Source organism: Ambystoma mexicanum, chromosome 10 (genome assembly GCF_040938575.1).
Source record: "Ambystoma mexicanum isolate Mex_15411 chromosome 10, UKY_AmexF1_1, whole genome shotgun sequence".
NCBI classification, from domain to species: Eukaryota; Metazoa; Chordata; class Amphibia; order Caudata; family Ambystomatidae; genus Ambystoma; species Ambystoma mexicanum.
The window spans coordinates 1,155,855,460-1,155,868,615 of NC_090932.1; the positions used below are offsets into that span (position 1 = coordinate 1,155,855,460).

General features: G+C 47.5%; 1 protein-coding gene across 6 annotated transcripts in view; it reads right to left on the reverse strand.

Annotated features, from left to right (window-relative positions):
- The window catches only part of ARID5A (AT-rich interaction domain 5A), a 214,062-nt gene that overhangs the window by 10,402 nt on the left and 190,504 nt on the right, over positions 1–13,156 (reverse strand). For all 6 annotated transcript variants that reach the window (XM_069619081.1, XM_069619082.1, XM_069619084.1 and 3 more), the window contains one exon: positions 3,848–4,010. In XM_069619081.1, the coding sequence (XP_069475182.1) occupies positions 3,848–4,010 (163 nt within the window). The remainder of the gene's footprint in view (positions 1–3,847; positions 4,011–13,156) is intronic.

Genomic DNA, 13,156 nt, shown 5'->3' on the forward strand with positions numbered 1-13,156 from the left:
CTGCAAAAAAGGTCTGCTGTCGCCAACACCCAGCCAATGAATAGCTTGCTTTCTACTGCCCAAACTACTCTAAAGTTCTGTTATGGGTGACATTAACTGGATCACACCCAGATGGAGAAAAGCAACCTCCAATCTGGATGTCTTGGTAAACACTCCACTGAAATAGCACCCACTCATACTTCCAACTCTCTCCATTGTTCACCACTCTAAGCTGTCCTTCATGCTCATTCTTCTTCACTTCCCTCTTCATTCTTCCCTCATCCATACACTCTCTTCCCTGTGCTTCCATGGCAAATCTTAGACTGGATAGCCTCCTGCATGTCAGATCGGGCCTTCTCTATCTTTTGGAATAATGGTGTCTTCTCCAACCTCCTATTTAGTGTTCCCCAATAATCAGCCCTTGGTCCCCTTTTGTTTATTACACCTCTCTTGGAAAACTGATCTCCTCATTTGCCTTCTCCTTCCATGCATTTGATGAGAATACCCCCATTTTGTTCTCGTTCTCCTTCCCCACTGTGCCATTTATATGCATCTCCAGCCCTCTCTCCAACCTCCATCACTGGCTGGCACTCTTCTCACTCATGCTCAATCTTTCCAAACCCGAATTTACCTTCCTCCTCGCTTCTAGCCCTTCCCCCCTTACTTTTTCTGTTTCATTTCCACCTGAACTTTGAACATCGACAATTGGCTATACTCCTAGGTTGAGGGGGTACGTAGCTTGGCTGTGATGCATATATTTATTTGCACATTTGTAAAGTGCAACATTCGCCCAAGGGCATCTTGGCGCTAGCTAAGCAAGTATAAGGAGGAAACTAAAATAAATAAGTCTTCAGGGATCGCCTGAAGGGCATGTGGTCATCCATCCTCCGAAGTGCTACAGGATGAGAGTTCCACAGAACAGCAGCAGCAGCAACCGAAAAAAGACTGCCCACTAACCCTCGCCAGCCTAAAGCCAGGGGCCTCCACCCGAAAGGCTTCTGCTGAGCAAAGGGACCGGCGATGCACATAGAACCAAACATAGCCTGCAAATTAACTGCCTCTGTCCCATGCAAGTCATTAATAACCAGACCGAGTGCCTTGAACTGCGCAGCCAATGAAGACTTTTTAGAACCAGGGAAATATGGGTACACCAGGGAATGAACGTGGCCACTCGAGCTGCAGAATTTTGTAAAATGTGTCGGCGTTGGATCAGACAGGCAGGCTGCACAAGGAACAATGCATTGCAGTAATCTAACGAGGACAGCACTAAGGAGGAGACCACCGGTGCCCAACAATGGGAAGGCAGAAAAGGTTAGATATTGCGCTGTATCTTTAGTTTGAAAAGCCCCACCTGACAAATAGCGCTTACCTGGTCAGCCATCTATAAAGAAGACGTGATTTTTCACCCCCAGATCCTTTACTATAGGAACTGGGGTAGGACAAAGACCCAGTGATGAAGGCCAGAAAAGAGGTGACCAGAGGGCCGCTGCGTCAGAAGAAGAATCACCTGCAGAATCTCAGTTTTCCCCCGTTCAGTTTCAGCCAATTGGATGACACCCACTCACCCACAGCCTCCAGTCCTAAGCCTGACAGCCGTCTCTGGTACCGCCAAATCCAGGCAAGCCAGGATCTGTGTGTCCTCGGCATAGGCATAGCAAGAGAAACCATGGGATGTGGTGAGACCAGTAAGAGGCTGGACATAAACATTAAACAGAACAGGGGAAATAGGGGAGCCTTAGGGGACACCACAAGAGAGTGCAGTAGGAGAAGAACAGAAGGGAGGAAAAGAAAGAGACTGGCAATGGTCGATAAGAAAGAAGAAAACCAGGCCACTACATCACCCGAGGGGCCAGCTCCAGTGAGGCGGCTCAACAGGATTGCATGTTTGATGGTATCAAAGGCAGTTGACAGGTCAAGAAGAATTACTGTCCCCGGCCGCCGTAATCAAGCAGTCGAGTGAGATTGTCTACCCCTGAGACCAGGACCCCCGCAGTGCCAAGCCCTGGCCAAAACCCAGATTGAGATGGGGGAAAGAAAGATTTGTCCAAGAATGTGGTGAGAAGAGGACAGACCAATGATTCAAGCACCTTCATTAAAAACAGCAATAGGGAGAAAATGATCTTCTTCTTGCATCCGTCTTCTCTTTGGAGGACGACGGTCTCTACTGGTCTCTCATTTTTCTATGCCCGTACGTGTGGCACTGATACCCACTGCCTAGTCCCAGTATGGCTGTTGGTATGCTTTGTGTGTTGATTACGAATTGTTTTTGAGGTCTTAGAGGGGTGGTTAACATGGGTCATGTAACACTGACACCAGACAGAATCTTTGAGGCATGATAAGAGAGGGCTAGACTGACCCTGGTGTAGCAGTGGCACCCAATGTCCAATAAGAGCACTCCAGAGATCCAATGTCCAGTTAACGTGTAGCTGTAGCTGGTGTTTCTCAAGGGAGGCAACCATACTTTGATTTCTGCAGTAATCTTAGGAATATAGTAATGTTATTGTATTACCTGGGCTATTGAAGCATGGCACACAGACCCCAATATTGCTCACGTGGGAACCTTGGAGTGAGAAAGAGGCAGATAGATGCCATGCAAATGCACAACAGTGCCAGTGTATGCTCTGGGTGATGTGTTGAAAGCAACTCGTACACACATATAATGAAGCCATAGTAGCACCTGGTACCCAGTCAAAATATTGCTCTGGTTGATGTCCAAGGAGTCAAGTGAGGATGGAGAGGGGGCAGATAGGTCCCAGTCAGCTGTGAAAGCAATGATCCAGACACAACATGGCTTTGGATGAGGTTTTAGCAGGGAATACTAAATTTGCCTCTTGACAATACTGGTCACTGTGATGTACCTGATATTAGTACAAGATACAGTGACATCCTACTGGATGGCCTCCGACTGTGGGAGGCTGTAGACATATACCAAAACCTATTGCTGGGAATAGGAATGATCAGAAGTTGCCAGGGCCTTAATGAGTAGTATATTGAGTCTGATTCGGTCACACAATTTTCCTATGGTTATTTATGCTGACTTTGTGAAAGGCTGAGACTACTTATGAGGAGCGACGGCCACCACCACCTGCACACGTTCTTTGTTCCCAGGTTCAGTGAACAATAACAGCAAAGTAGAAAATGGCTGTTCAGCACAGAGAGAGGAGACAGAGGCCCAACTCAAGCTGGCTGCTTCTACCTTGCCTGCGTCAATGGCACTTCTGTCACTCAGTGTCCCTTCCCCTAGGTTGCTCCTTCTGTCTACACTGCAGGTTTTGCCTGCATATCAATACAAGGATCTCCCTAGAGCACATTCGGAGAAAGAGCTCTCTCAAGGGACATCTAGCACAGTGCAGAAGGTGTCATGAACTCATCCTTGGAGAGAAGGGTCCAGGAGCTGCACAAAGGAGCTGTCCCCAACCCACTCGTCAGAATGGGGCTGTTTAGCCATGTTGCCAGGAGTGATTTTACTACGGGCTGTTGCAACATTAAGTAGAAAGCCTCCACCATTTTATGCTCTTCTGTGAGAGTTCCTAAAGTCTAAGAATTAGGTACCTCAAACCGTTTGTTATGCATGGTTTAACTACAATCCAAGAGGCTATGAACCTCTGTAAATTAACCACAAATTTGGATGTGGTTTATTATGTTTCCACGCATTTTAGTGGGCTGTAAGTGTGACCTCGACAGTCCCATGCCTCCTGGCACTTACCCAGAGCCTCACTGCCCTGGCTGCACTTACCCAGAGCACTGCTGCCCTGATTGCACTGCCCCTTCCCTCCCACTCTTCAACCAGTTATGCTGAACAGATAAGTGCAGAGTGAGCTGGTGTATTACGAGCTTAGAGCCTTGGGTGCCTATGCTATACACTCACCTCTTCATCAACCCCCCAACCGGTCTTCATGTTCTTCTCTATGATTTCCTCACTCTTCTCGCTTCCGTATTCATGGAACTCCTTGAACTGCTCCAGAGGTTTGGAAAAGGGCAGGGGCTTCTCATCCTCACCACTCAGGTGCCGCACATAGGGCAGGACCAACCTGTGACACATCAAACAAAAGATTGGTCTATGTGGGAGCATGTAGTTCGAGAGATTCTGTCAAACAGTGCGTCTGTGAAATCCACAACAGATTCTATACACCAAGTGGGTCAGACTGGAAGATGAACAAGCACTACTTCCGGTAGGGATTCTGTCCTTGTTACTAATGTTGCAACTAACTTTCCATATCCTGGCCTGTATCATTGTGTTGTTATCAGCAGCTGTTTAAACTAAACAATTAGATTCACCAAGACAAGGGTCAGACATCCCTTAAGCTCATGGCTCAATGCGCATGCACAGTCCGGCATCAGCTATGTAAACAGTATTTGGCACAATTTGGTTGTCTACTCTTCTCAAGGGGAACCTTTTGTCAAACCTATTTTAAAGCCTGCCTCAGATAATACACAGAGCATGGGGCTATACTGTTCTTATAGCTTCTGTGATGAAGCTCCCTGTCTTGTTTGGGGGCTTCCAGTGAGTGTCTCGGAAGGCTGGGTGCCCCTCAAGTCAGTGGATAATAGGTCTGGGGGTGTTATCGGGAGGGTCCCCATATCTCCTCACTTTGCCCCCTTAATCAGACACTGTACTGTCAGTTGTGCCCTTCCAAGGTTCCTGGCCGCTTAAGAAATATATGGCAGGAGGCCAAATTCCTCCCCTCCCTGATAGTCTGGTCCCTATGCAGCAACTTCTTAGAGTGATAGAAACCCAAAAATACATTTGTACCGTTCAGGCCCAAAACACTGTGTTCAGCGGGAGAAAGGACACTGTAGGGTGTCGCCCGCTGCATAGACCCAGAGCTTCACAAACACCTGCCTACCCGCAGCGAGCAGGCTTGATTCCACTATTGTGGCATGAGTGGTAAAGCACTTCAGTCCCTTTCAAAATGGTGGAGTGGCTTATTAATACCACAATCCCATCTACTCGCATGTTAGTACTAATGACACACGAAAAAAACATATGCGCAATAGCATTTTATAATGAACCGGTGGAAAATCCAAGAGAATGACCAGACACCTGAAATCCCTAAGCCACAGCCCAACTCCAATGGAGGAGCATGCAAGGAAAGGCAGGACATAGGGCAGTGTGGCAAACAGGAGAGGGGCACATTTTGGTGTGAGTTGGCATTGGCGAGAGAGAGTCAGAAGTTGGGTTAAGGTGAAGAACAGGAAGGGATGTGAAGAAAACGTTGGGAAGAGGAAAGCCAGAAGGGGAGGAAGAAGACTAACCCCAGTTGGGGGCCAGAAAATAGTCAATAGTAACTGATAAACCGGAGCAGGTGAGGAGGATAGAGAGCAGAACTAGTCTGAAAAAGAAGGTACGAGAGGCAGGCATTGCCTACAGGCAGAGCATTAGAGGTAAAGACCCAATCTGGAGACGTGGAGCCCACAGTCGGGTGATGAGGCGAGACAGGACCAGTGCAGGTTAAGCAAAGTGTAGATGATATGATCCTATGGAAGGTAGGTGATAAGACGCTCAAGGGCTCCTGGGGCGAAAGGGCTGGCACGTCTTTTCCTGCACATAAAAATCATGCTACAGCTTCTGTTACACCGTATGGCCAAGATGCAGGGATGGCTACAACTATTGGAGGTTGTCTCCTTCCCAATGCACTCGGTGAGATGACCAAGGGAATCTTGCAGGAAAGCAAGTGTGCAGTACTGTGAGGGCTGGGGAGTTACCACAAAATCCTTATGAACGGTTGAAGACAGTGGTGTATGCATAATTTCACTAGAGGGTGGGTCTTTACCGTGCACGCTTGGGCCAAGGGCAGGGTTCCCCATAAACTAAGAGAGATCTAGTGATTTAACCAGTGTGTTTTCTTTTGCGCCCTCCTGCAGATCAGGCCAAAATGTGAGCTTTTATAGGCCATCTTTATTACATTGTTAATTGCATATGTTACTATTTGCCAACTAAATTCTTTTCATTTATTCAACTGTGTAATGATTAAAGACAAAAAGGATCCTGGCGGAATTCAAACATAGGCTTACAGGTTCCACTAAGATCTCTGAGGAGCCTCTTATATATGGACCTGGCCCAATGGGATGAACTCACTTAAATAGTCTCCCCTTGCCCGGCTTCCCCAGTGGTTCTCTCTCTGTATTCTCATCCAATTCTTGTATAGCACCCAGTTGCTTGCTAGAATGGGTGCACCTACCAGGGGTGGGGCGGGTTTAGGATGTCCAGAGCCCCCAAAAATATGTGACATTATTTGTGACCCCACTTGCCCCACCAAATGCTCTACTGAATGAATACACATCTAGGGACGTCTGCCGGTTGAGCAGCCCAGCCCAACCAAGCCCTCATGGCCAAGAGCAAGGGCTGTCCCAAAAAGTATATATGTCCAAGGTTTGCAGACATTTTACTCTTCGTGTGAGTGTTGTGATAAAAACCAAACCCACTGAACATTACGTGCTCAGAAGGATGCCAGCCTAAATCACTACTACATACATATATGTCAAACATAAAAACCTATTGCTATTTGACAATACGGTCTACCCCTTCATCTACGACGCCATCCAAGACTATGGAGACGGTAACAACTACCTCATCAACAGTACATGTGGTGTCACCTACAACACTGCCTATATGATCGTCTATGACAACGTCATCAACACATAAGAAATCTCCATCTACCATCCCGTTGACTGTGGTTCCAATGTCTTGGCATAAAAAGTATTGGTTGACAGTCAAGTCATCGACAAAAGCAAAACTGCCATCGGAAACAGGCAAACACTGTCCACCACACTAACACTGTCCACCGCGCTGTCAACAAAGACGGCCCAATCAACACAAAATGCATCAGCCACAGCAAGATCCACATTGACGAAACAAAAAAACGCATCGTTGATGCAAGAGCACCCATCATCAAGAGAAAATGCATCAAAAACTTCACAGGAACGCTCATTGAAAGATAATGGGTCAACACCCTCATAAATAAAACCCACTGAAACACCAGTACAACAGTCTACTGGACAGCATCCGCTGACCAAAAGCCAATCTGAACACAAGGTTCCAAAGTGTACAGAGGAGTCACCTATAATAACTAAAATTCCAGAAGCAGCACTTTCACATCCTGTCCGAGTACAAGCCAGTGAACAAGAGGAGCATATACCAGATAATCGAAGGTCACCTTCACTATCACCGGTCTCCTATATTATGCTAGTACAAATTCTAGAACACCAAATAGGTTCTGAATTTGAACAGGGATACTCTCCAATCTTCTCAGATGACAACTACTCAGATTCGCAGCCCCGGCCACAGCCAACTCCAGAAATAAATCTGCAAATGCTGTTGTTGCTGCCAGTTTTAACTTCACTCCAAACATGGCACAGCTGGATAAGCAGATACCACTAATGAAGGCACAGCCAATAGGTTCACCGGAGGGACAAGTAATATGCTCACCAGAGATATCCAAAGTCACTAAACAGGTAATCAAAAGGCAGAAAATTACAGTCCCCATGTAGAAAATATTTTTTTCCGTGCAAGTGAAAAGTCAAAGCGCCATCCCCTACAAGGTCAAAGACCACACAGCTCGCCAATACAGCCACAAGGTTCTCCACATGGTTCTCCGATACAGCCACACCGTTCTCCATATAGGGAGCAGGAAGAAGGCGAACTGCCATGAACCAATTCAGATCGGGACGTAGGAGATACTGACTCCACTTTGTCTCACTCAATACCACAGGATGACTGGGATGAAGGCGATAACGGCATGGACCCCATTCCAGAAGAGCCACAAAAACAATCACCCCCAGACAAGGTTGCTGCATACCATGTAATGATGGCAAAAAGCATGCAAAGAATTTGGGTTGATACCTTCAGAACAAAAGAAGGATTGCTTCCTTTTTGTTCTCATGCATAAAAAGCGCAAGTCAGTGATGTCAATTCCAATATTGGACCATGTCTGGGAGGAGGGTCTCCTGTTACTGAAGAAACCATTCTCAGAACCAGCACTCAAGGACAGGTTTGAAAAGAAATTGAAGGCACCTGAGATCTCTCCCAAGTTGTTGATGGGGAGGTACTCCCCCTCTGGGGACAAGGACGACCACCTATGGATACAGCACTTTGTGCAACGTCACACCCCAACATTCCTTAGCCCCACCTCTATTCCGAAGCACTTCCATGAGAGTAGACCACTGTATTACTGTAGTACATAGGATACAGCCAAAACAGAAAGTACTAGTGTGAAGAAGAGCACAGAAGACATGAAGAGTACTAACTGTACTAGTTCTGATACAAGGTTGCCCAGAGGAGGCATAAGGATCAAGGTGTGAAAAGAAACAAATGACTTTGACAGTCCGCTAGGGAGGCACTGGCAACAATGTATAAGAAGAGACGATGAACTGAAGAAGTCGTCAACTGGGAGAGGCAACATGTGTGGAAACAATCCAAAGCGGGATTTTCAAATCTTGTCGGCAGACCGGAGGAATAGAAGAGCAGAGGATGCCTGCGAATCGCTGAGGGAGTTCTCCATGGGTTTAGCTGGAGCGGACCTGAGCTCAAAACAGGCAAAGAGAACCGAGCAGTACAGTAGAGTGCAAAGCCGCTGTGGAAGCAGTGGAGAGAAGCCCAAAGAGCCAGAGAGATGGACCCCAGTCCAGGAAGCCTCAGTGGTGTACCAAAGTCCCAGAGAAGGTAACAGGGGGTACCAGAGACCCGGAGGGGACATCGGGTGGAAGAGAGGCAGATTCAAGTGACTCTGCCCTGGCCCAGTAGTGACAACCAAATTATTGAGTGGAGTGAGCATCTGAGGAGAGCCTCCTAATTGCAGTGGCAGCAATAAACCCACTGACAACCAGAGATGGGTCGGGGAACCTGGCAAAATTGAATCAAACATCTGAGGAGAACTTCCTTGTCACAGTGGCAGCAATTAGCCCACTGACCACCAGGGATGGGTCGGGGCCCCTAGCAGTATCGAATCAAGCATCCGAGGAGAACTTCCTCGCAACAGTGGCAGGCATAAGCCCACCGACCCAAAAGAAGTTGAAAAATGCAACAGAAGAAGGTTTACTCACTACGGTGGCAGGCATAAGACCAATGACCCAAGTTGGGAAGAAAGAGTAACACAAAGAAATCTTTACTCCCCACAGTGGCAGTTCTAAAGCCACTTACCAAAACTCCAACCAAGAGTATTAAGAATGCATCAGAGGAGTGTCTCCTCTTCGCAGTGGTAGTCAAAAAAACACTTAACGAATCTCAAGGGATCTGTTCATAGGGAATAATAAAGAAGGCATTGAGAGAGGAAGCCGGACCAAGGAGGCTTTTGGGGGCCGAGTGAAGAAAGCTTGGCAGGAAACACAAGAGTTATGAAGACAGCTCTTTTTTTATATATCTTTATTGATTTTCAACAATAAACAACTCCCACAAAAAGAATAAGAGACCGTCCCTCCCCTTCCCTCTCACTCCCCCTTATCCTCCCCCAAGACTCTTCTGTTTACTCAAGGCAGTTCATATGCAACAATTCACTATTATCCTATTACATACATTATGGGGGTCCATCCCTCCCCCATTTTTTACATCATATCAAGGATCCTAATGTTATGAGGACACCATTGAATCATAAAATCGCTCTGCAGATGTGCGAGAACACTCCCCCAGTCTGATCGGAAAGCCTCGTGGCCACCTTGCAATTTATACGTCACCCATTCCATGCCACAAACCCCCATACTTTTATCAGCCAGTCATGCACAGTTGGTGGTTGGGGGTCCTTCCAATGCTGGGCTATTGTCAGCCAAGCTGCAATGACCAGAGTGATGACTCCCCTCTGCTGGTTTTTCACATGAGCCCTTTGTTTCAGGTCCCACATGCCCAGGAGCCACGTCCTTGGCTTTAGGCCATCCGCCCCCGGTACCATAGCATTGACTTGTTCTATTATGTTTTGCCAAAATGGTTTAATCTTCAGGCAGCTCCACCATGTATGAAGCCAAGTACCTTCCATCGAGCTTCCACGCCAGCATAATTCGCTGGCGGTGGGACACATAGCGTGAAGTTTCGTTGGCACATAGTGCCATTGCAGTATTACTTTCTGCCACATTTCCCTTAGTTGAATGGATCGGGCTAGTTTCGGGAGCTTCGTCCACAAGTCGTGCCATTGGGCCCTGGTTATAGGTTCCCCAAGAGTCTCTTCCCACTTCTTAATTTAGCACCAAGTTACTTCCCCCCCTGCGAGATTAGCAGGGCATAGAGATTGGTGATCAACTTCTGTGTTCCTGAATCAGTTGTTAGAAAGTTTTCAAAGCTCCTGAGTTGTCTGGTGGCCGCATCTTTGATGTCGGGGCACTGGAGCCAATGAAGAAGCTGCGCATATTTATAATAGTCCTTTGGCTGGCAGCTCAAATCCTGCCTGCATTCTTGGAACGTCCTCACTCTTTGTCCCATGTACATATCCTTGACAATGACACACCCTGCTTCCCTCCAGCTAGCGAAAGTCTGCCTCAGCATTCCAGGGGGAAACTCCGGCTAGTCAAACAGTGGTGTGAATGGGGACGGTATTGATGTTAGGAGCCCCCTTGATAATGCCCCATCCCAAGCTTCCAAGCCTGCTCCCATTACTTCACTGATGGTCGTGTTTGGGTGCCTATATTTCCTATGAACCCACAGCAAGTTGGACAATGGAACCTCCCGCTACTGCAATGTCCTGGCATGCCCATGGGTTCCGTGGGGACTGATCCACCCACTGCTTGATGACCCTCAATTGCGCTGCCTCATAATACCCTTTGAAATGCGGGAATGCTATGCCTCCGTCTTCTCTGCTGGAAGTAGTATAACAATTTTGGGAGGACTGCCACCTTCACCACCTCCTGCCTGCCCCACCAGGAGATGTTAAGCGGGTTCCACTTAGCCTGATCCTGCTTCAAATGGCGTAATAATGGGGGGAAATTTACCCCATATAGCTTCTTGACCAAGGATGTCAGCCTAACCCCCAGGTAGGTAATGTCTGGCAAGCTATCTTCAAATTGGTTGTTTGTACCAGATTGTCCACAATGTGCGGGTGCACCGTCAGGTTCAGTATTTCCGATTTGCTCCTGTTGATCTTCAGGCCTGAGGCCGCTCCAAATTCATCCAATTATAGAAGGAGGGCTGGGAGGGACAACCTGGCACTGTCAGGGCCAGGAGCATATCGTCAGCAAATGCCATAACCTTATGTTCCACTCCTCCCATCATCACTACCCGTATTTGCTGGGATTCCCTTATTTTGATCAACAGGGGTTTTAGAAACAGGGCGTACAGGAGTGGGGAAAGAGGGCACCCCTGCTTCGTCCCTCTAGATAAGGAGATCTGTGATGATAGTATTCCGTTCAATGCCAACATTATCGAGGGGCATTTATAGTTTGCTTGCACCATTGTCATGTAGTGCTGTCCGAATCCCATACGTTGCATTGTGGAGAAGAGCTGCGACCACTCGACCCTATCAAATGCCTTTTCGGCGTCGATTGAGACTAGGATCGTCAGGGTCTTAGTGTGCTCAACCTTCTCTATGACATGGCACACCCTGCGGGTGTTGTCACCCGTTTGTCTCCCTGGGACAAAACCAGACTGGTCCGTGCCCACCAGGGAGGGCAGGAGTCCAGCTAGTCTGTTTGCCAGGATTTTGGTGTAAAGCTTTGCATCGAGGTTCATCAAAGCTACAGGTCTATATGATCCTGGAAGAGTCTTTTCCTGGTTTTAGAAACACCACTACTGTTGCATCGTTCATCGACTTGGTTGTAACTCCTGTCTCTCCCGGCGCCTTTCCTTTTGGCAGTTTCCTTATTGCTTGCGCGACCTCTTCCACTTGTATCTCTCTGTCCAAGATGTCTCTGTCCACCTCTGGGATTCAGGGAAGGGGGACGCCATCCAGGAACTGCTCCTGCGTTGACTTTTGAGGTCCTTCTGACTTATATACGGTTTGATTATAGCCAGCCATTATCTCTCCCATTTTCTCATCTGTCGAGTGCATTTGCCCATTGTGACAGCCGTTCTGCGTGTTTTGTCCTTCAGCTGTCTAGATAGCAGTTTGTCTGCTCTATTGGCACTAATATAGCACCTCTGTTTTGCCCTCAGAAGCGCCAGCTCAGTTTTCCTGTTCTGTAACAGTGCATGCTACTTTTGTAGAAGTTTCAGGGATGTTTTTAATTTCCTTGTCGGCTGGGTCATCAACTCTTTTTGAGTGTTTTGAATTTTCGATTCTATGTCCTCTTCATATTTTAACCGCTGCCTGTCCTGAAATGCTTTCAGCGCAAAAATCTCTTCCCTTAATACAGCTTTGAAGGCATCCCATACTGTGGCCCTAGTGGTCTCGCCTGTGTCATTCTCCATAAAGAACAGGGCTATTTTCACCCTGATCGTTCCCACCACTGTGTGGTCTTGTAATATGTCACTTGGGAATCTCCATGTCCACATTTTCCCTTTTTTGTTGGCAATTGTCAGCGATACTATCAGTGGAGCGTGGTCTGATAGCGTGATTGGGCCCACATTGATGTCTTCTATTTTGCCCAGCAACCCAGTGGACACCCAGACATAGTCAATCCTAGATTGTGAATTGTGGACATGGAAATAATGAGTGAATCCTTGGGCGTCGTCTCTCTTACTTCACCAGACATTGTGCAGTGCCAGCGCGTCCACCATCGATTCCAGAGCTTTGGATGGGGATTGTGTGTATAATCTCGCCCCTGAACTCCGATCCTTCGCCGGGTTCCAGGCCAAATTCAGGTCTCCACCCAAAATGATCTCCCCTGTCGCAAAGTTTTCCAGCTTTGCCAGGGTTTGTTTCATAAAGCTGTCTTGCCCTGAATTTGGCGCGTAAACAGATGCTAGGGTGAGGCTTACTCCCTCGATCACAACATTCAGAAAAAGAAACCTCGCCTCCTTGTCCGCCAGCAAGCTCTGCACCTTTGCCCCCAGACCATCCTGAATGGCTATGAGAATCCCAGCTCTTTTCTCTTCCGCATTCGCCTGGTACACTTGCAAAGCACCTCTAATTCTAATTTTGGCTTTGTCTTTTTTGCGAACATGCGTTTCTTGATACATTAGAATCCTTGCACCCTCTCTCCAGGCTTGTCTTTCCAGTTTATTCCGCTTGATCGGTGTGTTCATACCCCGCACATTATGCGAAAGGATCTTGATCCCCCTTACTTTAATTCTATCCATGTGTAGTCCTTTCTCTTAGTT